Source organism: Raphanus sativus, chromosome 9 (assembly GCF_000801105.2).
Source record: "Raphanus sativus cultivar WK10039 chromosome 9, ASM80110v3, whole genome shotgun sequence".
In the NCBI taxonomy this organism is placed as follows: Eukaryota; Viridiplantae; Streptophyta; class Magnoliopsida; order Brassicales; family Brassicaceae; genus Raphanus; species Raphanus sativus.
In genome coordinates this window covers 19,332,629-19,340,572 of record NC_079519.1, presented here as the reverse complement: position 1 = coordinate 19,340,572, position 7,944 = coordinate 19,332,629, and the positions used below count along the sequence as shown (strand labels likewise).

General features: G+C 31.6%; 2 protein-coding genes across 2 annotated transcripts; one reads left to right on the top strand and one right to left on the bottom strand.

The window, feature by feature from the left end:
- Positions 1 to 4,991: 4,991 nt before the first annotated feature.
- On the top strand, positions 4,992 to 7,011 carry LOC108827494 (plant UBX domain-containing protein 10). The gene is made up of 4 exons (XM_018600901.2): positions 4,992 to 5,888; positions 6,019 to 6,189; positions 6,277 to 6,480; positions 6,628 to 7,011. The coding sequence occupies exons 1-4, from the start codon at positions 5,097 to 5,099 to the stop codon at positions 6,853 to 6,855; spliced, it is 1,395 nt and encodes a 464-aa protein (XP_018456403.1). The 5' UTR covers positions 4,992 to 5,096; the 3' UTR covers positions 6,856 to 7,011.
- Positions 7,012 to 7,029: 18 nt separating this feature from the next.
- LOC108827495 (uncharacterized) lies at positions 7,030 to 7,680 on the bottom strand. Its single transcript, XM_018600902.2, has one exon. The coding sequence runs from the start codon at positions 7,640 to 7,642 to the stop codon at positions 7,214 to 7,216; it is 429 nt and encodes a 142-aa protein (XP_018456404.1). The 5' UTR covers positions 7,643 to 7,680; the 3' UTR covers positions 7,030 to 7,213.
- Positions 7,681 to 7,944: the final 264 nt, after the last annotated feature.

The following is a 7,944-nucleotide window of genomic DNA, read 5'->3' as shown; positions in this document are numbered from 1 at the left end:
CGCTCAAATCTGTTTTGGAGGAATCTGTTAACTTTTCCAAAATATTAGCAATGAAAAACTTATTTTGTCAGTGTGTGTGAGCAACAAAGAGCCACGTTTTATGTTGTACAATCAATAATTATTAATTATTATTTTCTTTCTTTGCAGGTTATGCTGGTGAAAACGAGGGCTACTACAGTATTATTATATAAATGTAACGGTGTGTATAGAAATGTTAGGGAAATTAGTTACTTAGTGAATTATGCTTTTTTCATGTCATACAGCCCAATTTCCCTTAATTTAATCAGTTGTAACTGTTTATCTAACCAATTATAATAATTGTTTGACAAAAAACAATTGTAACAATCTACTTAAACAGTTTCAAAGTTACATTTAAATCTTCAACAATCATTCCTTATTTATGCGCAATTAGAGATTCAGTTAATAAACAGATATATAAAAGTCATGCATAAACTAAATTGTACACATATATAAAAATATTTATTCTTGGTTTATACTTTTTACTAATTATCTATAAATAAATAAAATTATCTACATAGACCTGAAAATTTTATCCAAAACCCTAATAGAAGAAACTCAAACTGACAAAAATACACCAAAACTTGATATTATAAACCATAAAATATAATTGGAAAATCATATATTTAATTTTGTAAATATATAATATTATAAAATAATAAAATTACCCAAAAAAACCGGAACTACCAAATCATTTTTAAGATTTTTTAAAATATTATATATATATAAAAATCTATGCAATTATTAGAATGAATAAACACATATTTTACCAAAAAAAAGTATGTGTATCTTTAAACACAGATTGTTACAACTAGAGACACAAATATTAAATTTATTAATAGTAGTAATCCAAAAATGTTAAAAGATGTGCATTTTACTCACTTTGCTTCCTTTTTACTTAAATTATCATCTGATAACAAGTTAATGCAATTCCATCAAATCCACAGACTTTGCGAACGATGTGAAAATTCTGAGGAATCCATTAATCATGTGTTTTTTTGAGTGTCCATCAGCGGTCCAAATTTGGGCGCTATCGCAGATTCCATCAAACCCACAGACTTTCCCAACCAAATCACTCTTTACAAACATGGACTACTTATTTTGGCGAATTTCTCCAGTGATGGAGATTCAATCTTATGGTATATCTAGAAAGGAAGAAATAATAAAGTTATCTGCAACTTGGACATTGACCCGCGAGAAACTCTCAGAATGGCAGAAACGGAATCTTTTCTTTGGACTGAGCCACAAAGTTCTCTCACTCAAGATTTACAACCTATTCAACCACCGACATTAGCGACTATCACGACTATTTCTGGTAGATGATGTTTCACGGATGGATCATGGAAAATCAGGAAAACTTTTCAGGACAAGAATGGTATAACACACTAGAAGGTTTTGAGGGTTTAATGGGTGCAAGGAATACACGGGCGAATTCTTCGCCTCTCCATTCGGAGATCGAAGCTCTCATCTGGGCAATGGATTGCATGAGGAATCTACGACAATTTACTGTTACACTCACAACGGATTATTCTCAATTGGTGAAGATGGTGTCGCAACCAGAAGAATTGCCAGCGTTTACAAGTTATTGGAAAGATATCAAGCTTTAAAGGTAGTTTCAACAACTCAGAGCTCATCCATATTCTACGGACGCAGAAGACAAAGGCAGACAGTCTAGCACGCAGTGCAAGAAAGTAATCATCATTTATTGTCCATATGATGCGGAGCTACCGGTTTGTTTTACAGAATCTATATGAGTATGTTTTGTGCCGACGAAAAAAAAAGTTAATGCAATATGATAAATAGTTTTTGGCACCAACCGTTTAGTGCTTAAATGAAAGTTTGAGTTTAACCGTCAAAAGAAAAAAACAACATGAGACCTAAATACACATTGATTGATATATTTAATTTTTAAATATATAATATCATAAAATAGTGAAATTACCCAACAAATAGTATTACCAGAGTATTAGATGTTTTAAAATGATTTAACGATGTATGAAAATACATATATTTTAAAAAATAAAATAAAAACTAAAAATTTCTTAAAATCTATGCAATTTTTATTTAGAAAAGTAGCATCCTTAGATATTTTGACAATTTTTTTCAAATCATTGAAATTTTCCCTGTTTAAGTCTTTTTCCAAAGATCTTTTATGAATTTTGAACAATAAATTTCTCTCTTTTATGATCATTTGGTTATTGCTGTGATTTCTTTTGCTTTTATTTTGGTTATGGTTTGCAAGTGTCCATAAATCCTTATGTAAGAAAATAATGATTGCAATGGCTGAAAGCTGAACATTAAAATGGTTGTCTAATAATAATAAAGATTAACATCAAAAATTGCAATGGTTCATCACCAAATATAAATTGATTTGAATTTATATGGTTAACTATGCTTAATTTTATTATATAATAAAATAATTTTGAATATGTATTTTAATTATAATAATAAATATTTTCTTTTAATTAATTTTTGTTTTTATTTAATAAAATATTATATTCTAACACTAGTAAAATATTTTATACTTTAATTATTAATAACATATTTTATAAAAATATATATTATCTATTATTATTAACATTATTATTTAAAATTAACTAGATGGTTTCCTGCGCCATGCACATAAATAATGACTTTAAAATATTTTATTTTAAAACATATGAGTATAAAATTTTTTACTATTTTAACTTTCCAATTTTACAGTATTTATTTAGTCTAATTTAACAAATTAAGTGTCATTTTCGAAATAGTAATTTTTATACTATTTTATTAATTTCAAGAATAAAATTTAATAAAATTTATTTTTGTTGTTTTTAGTTAAAAGTATTTAACTTATAAAAGGATACTTATTAAACCTAATGGATCGAATGATAATTAATTAACTAAAATATTTTATTGCTATTAAATTTTAAATACAATTCAGTAATTTAGAAACTTGATTAGGTTTATCCTTACATTGAGTAATAAACATAAATACAGCTTTATTTATTTAAATATCCACAAAAATATAGTATATGTATGAATTTTTACCTGTGATATAATATAAAGATTATTAAAATGTCTAAAATCTTGTCAGAATATAAATATTTATAATAAACTAATCATGTTACAGTAATTTCAACATCATGTAATAACTTTTAAAAATAATATTATGTTATGTATAAAAAAAGGTAGTGACAAAATATTTTATTACAATTTTACAATATAAATAGATAATTTTCATTAACATTAAAATATACTAATAATATAAATGAAGCCAAAACCATATGTCGAGTCTAGAAATTTTTTCCTTTTTAACATCGAATTTGAGGTGGTCTAAAATATTAATGTGAATAGATGAATATTTTTAAAAATGTCTATGCAAATCACTTGTTAAGTAATGTGGAGGTGATTAACTTGAAGAACAATCATATTTTGATTTTGGTTAAATAGATTTATTTTCTAAAACTAAAATTCTAATAGAACATCCGTTGTTGGTGTAAAAAATAACATTTTGCAAGCGCGAGTTGTGTCTTTTTATTGTAACACAAAATTTTATATAAAACTTATATTTTTTGTACATTATGAAATTTAATTTTTAAAAATAATTATTACGTAATTTCAAAGTGAATTTTATCTCTGAGGTCTAATATATTTTGTGTGTAATGGTTCAAAGCATTTTCGATATATATTATATTTCAGTTTGGTTTGTTTTTAGTATTATTGTATAAGTATAATACTATACAATATTACTATATTCTATACAATATATGAAGGTATGTGTTATTTGTTTTAGAAAGTAGATTAGGCCCAACGTAGTTATAAGAATAGTCATATCTTTATGTATGTGTCTATGACTTATCTACCTAATGTTATTCGTACTAATAAAATTAATATGGCAATGAAAGTATACTCATCAATTTAAAATGAATTGTATAGGGTAATTATAGAACGATTAATATTTTTAGTATTCTTAGTATATCTTATTTAAATCGACATGTAATAAATGTAAAAATCATATATGGAATATGGACAAAGGAAGAACTGTATTTAAGGAAATACATTAATTCAAAGTTAGACTATGGTACGTATTATATATAAAGAATGAGACATTTAATTTAAATATATGAGGTCCACCTTTAAAAATCCACCTAGAAGAAGTTGTAATGTTCCTGTTTTAATAAGATAGATGAAACTAATTAATGTTGTTAGCCATAAAAATAGGAGTGGAAAATTTGAAATATTGAAAGTAAATTAAGAAGATTTCAAAAAGATCTTATTAATATTTATTTCTAGTAAAATATGAATAAGTCCAAATTTTAAATGACAATATTTATAAGTAGATAAAAAATAGGACTATGTTTTAATAGATTAGATTTAAGATGGTCTAAAATATGAATGTGAATAGATGAATATTTTTAAAAATGTCTATGCAAATCACTTGTTAAGTAATGTGGAGGTGATTAACTTGAAGAACAATCATATTTTGATTTTGGTTAAATAGATTTATCTTCTAATAGACCATCCGTTGGTGTTGGAGTCGAGGGGGTACTTAAGGTAATTAATTAACAAAGGACATCGTCATTATTCGGCACAGTTTTCTAGATTCGAGAGAAGAGAGATAAAGAGATAGCAAAAGAAAGAGAGAGAGAGAGAGAGAGAGAGAGAGAGAGAGATTGTCAAGTGTTTTATGTATATTTATTTAAATGACTCTAAAATAAATGAAGCAAAACCATATGTCGAGTCTAGAAATATTTTCTTTTTTAACAACGAATTTGAGGTGGTCAAAATATTAATGTGAACAGAACCATATTTTAAAAAATGTCTATGCAAATCACTTGTTAAATAATGTGGAGGTGATTAACTTGAAGCACAATCATATTTTGAATTTGGTTAAATAGATTTATTTTCTAAAACTAAAATTCTAATAGAACATCCGTTGTCGGTGTTGGAGTCGAGGGGGTACTTAAGGTAATTAATTAACAAAGGACATGGTCATTATTCGGCACAGTTTTCTAGATTCGAGAGAAGAGAGATAAAGAGATAGCAAAAGAAAGAGAGAGAGAGAGAGAGAGAGAAAGGAAGTGAAAAAGATCTTAATGGTGGACGTAGCCGACAAATTGGGTTACTTCCAAGCGATAACAGGTCTGGAAGATGCGGATTTATGCACAGAGATCCTCCAAGCTCATGGCTGGGACCTCGAACTCGCTATCTCCTCCTTCACTTCATCATCATCATCATCATCTGACCCACTCCATAACCACCCTTCGTCTTCCCGCGATCACAATCGCGAACTCTTTACTGAATTCGAAGATGACCCTGCTTTTAACGACGAGGACGGGAGACCTCCGGGAATCGCTTGGAAGATCATAACTTTACCCGTTTCGATTGTCTCCGGTAGCTTAGGGTTAGCTTCTACCGCGATCGGGTTCGGATTCCGGGTCGCCGGTGGAGCTCTGACGTATTCGCTTGGCATGTTAGGGTTTGGATCAGGTCGTAGTGGTGGGTCTGGGTCTGGGTCTGAGTCGGTTTCTTTATCGGCAGGTGAAGAAGCAATGGAGTTCATTTCCTTGTTCGATAGAGATTACGGGAGAAACCCTTGTTTTGTATCCGAAGGTTTCATGGACGCGCTTCAGCGATCTAGGACCCAGTTTAAGCTCTTGTTTGTTTACTTGCACTCTCCCGATCATCCCGATACGCCGCCGTTTTGCGATAGAACGCTTTGCAACGAAGGTGTTGTCGCGTTTTTAAATGAGAATTTTGTGGCTTGGGGTGCTAGTGTACGATCTAGCGAAGGGTTTAAGATGAGTAATAGCTTCAAGGCTTCCAGGTTTCCCTTTTGCGCTGTCGTTATGCCTGCTGCTAATCACAGAATCGCTCTCCTTCACCAGGTTATGCCAAAAAAAAAAAAATACTTCATTGATTAGTCTATATCTTAAAGAATGTAATCTCTGTGGCAAGTTAGCACCTTTTAAGTAGACTTAATTTTAATGTGTTATTTGTTCGGTTTGCTTGTGGTAGGTGGAAGGACCGACGACTCCAGAAGAAATGATTGCTATGATGCAAAGAGTTGTAGAAGATAGTTCAACTGTTCTAGTTACTGCAAGGGTTGAGGCAGAGGAAAGAAGAAACAATTTGCGTCTGAGAGAGGAACAAGATGCTGCTTACAGGGCTGCTCTTGAAGCCGATCAAGTATGTTTCCCCAAGCTCAAGGAGATTGATTACAAGATAGATTATCACTTTTCTTTTTGTCTAAATTTTGTGGTTTGTGTTGATTAGGCAAGGGAGCAAGAGAGATTGGAAGAGCAAGAGCGTATAGAGAGGGAAGCTGCTGAGGCAGAGATGAAACGCAAAGAAGAGGATGAAGCTCGGGAGAGAGCAGAGCGTGAAGGTGCAGAGAGAGAAGCTGCTAGAGTGAGAATGAGACAAGAGAAAGCTCTTGCTCTTGGAGATGAACCTGAGAAAGGTCCTGATGTCACACAAGTAAGTTCTCCTTCTCTCTTTACCATCCATTACTTATACTCTGCTCATAAAAGGTAACGCAGACAACATTACTTAGTCTATGTAAAGGACATCAGCTTAAATACTTCGTGAGGTATGTAAAACTTAGTGCCTATATGGTTCATATAGGTTTTGGTACGGTTTCCGAATGGAGAAAGAAAAGGGAGGAGGTTTGAAAGCAACACCAAGATACAGACACTATACGACTACGTTGATTCACTTGGAGTGCTGGAAACAGAAGACTATAGCTTAATAACAAACTTCCCAAGAACTTTGTACGGAAGAGACAAAGAGTCGATGTCACTAAAAGATGCAGGTTTGCATCCTCAGGCTAGTCTCTTCATTGAGATCAACTAAACTTTCAGATTCTTCTGTTTCTTTCTTCTTTACCCTTCTTTGTCATTGTTTTAGTCTCTTTTTTTTAAATAATTAGTTTTGTTGTTTCAATGATCCGATGGACAAGATTACATATATAACACACCCAATATATTTAGAAGCTATGTTACAATTTGATATATTCATTTTCTAAAATACGACTGTAATATCAAACGTTTTAATATGATTAAAGACAACAATCTCGAAGAGAAGGTAAAGTGTTTTAGCATGCACAACTTTTCTCTGATTATTTAGAATGGACAATAAAAGAGAATTAATACTTAAAAGAAGCAGAAGTTGTATCCATGAGGATACCATTATTTTTTCAGTTTCTCAACGTTCAACTTCGAGCAGAAGTCTTCCCCTTATCCTTCATCTCCTTCGCAGATGCCTTCATCGAAGGCTTCTCCACGTCACCAGAGATGTCAAGATGAACGCCGGGATCATGAGTCTCGTATTTGGCCCCCATCATTAGCGAGTTGTTCACAGCTTGAAAGTTGCTGTTAACGAAGGTAGTAAGGAAATCAAGCTCATGTTTGTTGTCTCCATGATTGTTGTCGACCTCTGTCTTCATGGTGGCTCCTATGTTGGATCCTGAGAGCGTGATGACTCTGATGCCTTCATCCTCTTCCTCCCTTTCTTCATATTGGCTCGGCCCTCCCTTCTCTGCTCCCATGTGGGTTAAAGACGAGATCATGTTTTTTAGATCGTTCTGGAAATGTTGTCTCCTGTGCTTCTCTTCTTTGCCTCTTGACTCGCTTAGCTTCATTATTTTTATTAGGCAACTAATACCAAAAGCAAGGAAAGGGAAGCAAGATACATATATAGTTTATTTTTTATGGGAATAATAGATGAGGGCATTGCCTTGTGTTGCAATCTAAGAATTAGAATAACTTTCAATTGAGTTCAAGAATATCTTTTTGGCAATTGACAAAAAAATGTATGAGACAAGAGAAAGCACAAATTCTCTTGGAGATGAGCTTGATAAGGGTTTTCATGTCACACAAGTGAGTTCTCGCTGTTGCAAGAACATCAAACGATTTCACCTTATTAGATTCTAAAACTTATCAC

Excerpts from the sequence above, each read along its gene's own strand:
- LOC108827494 (XM_018600901.2), top strand. The coding sequence starts at position 5,097 with ATGGTGGACGTAGCCGACAAATTGGGTTACTTCCAAGCGATAACAGGT. Across the intron at positions 6,190-6,276 it reads CTGCTCTTGAAGCCGATCAA|GCAAGGGAGCAAGAGAGATT; the intron begins GTATGTTTCCCC and ends TGTGTTGATTAG. Across the intron at positions 6,481-6,627 it reads AAGGTCCTGATGTCACACAA|GTTTTGGTACGGTTTCCGAA; the intron begins GTAAGTTCTCCT and ends TGGTTCATATAG.
- LOC108827495 (XM_018600902.2), bottom strand. The coding sequence starts at position 7,642 with ATGAAGCTAAGCGAGTCAAGAGGCAAAGAAGAGAAGCACAGGAGACAA.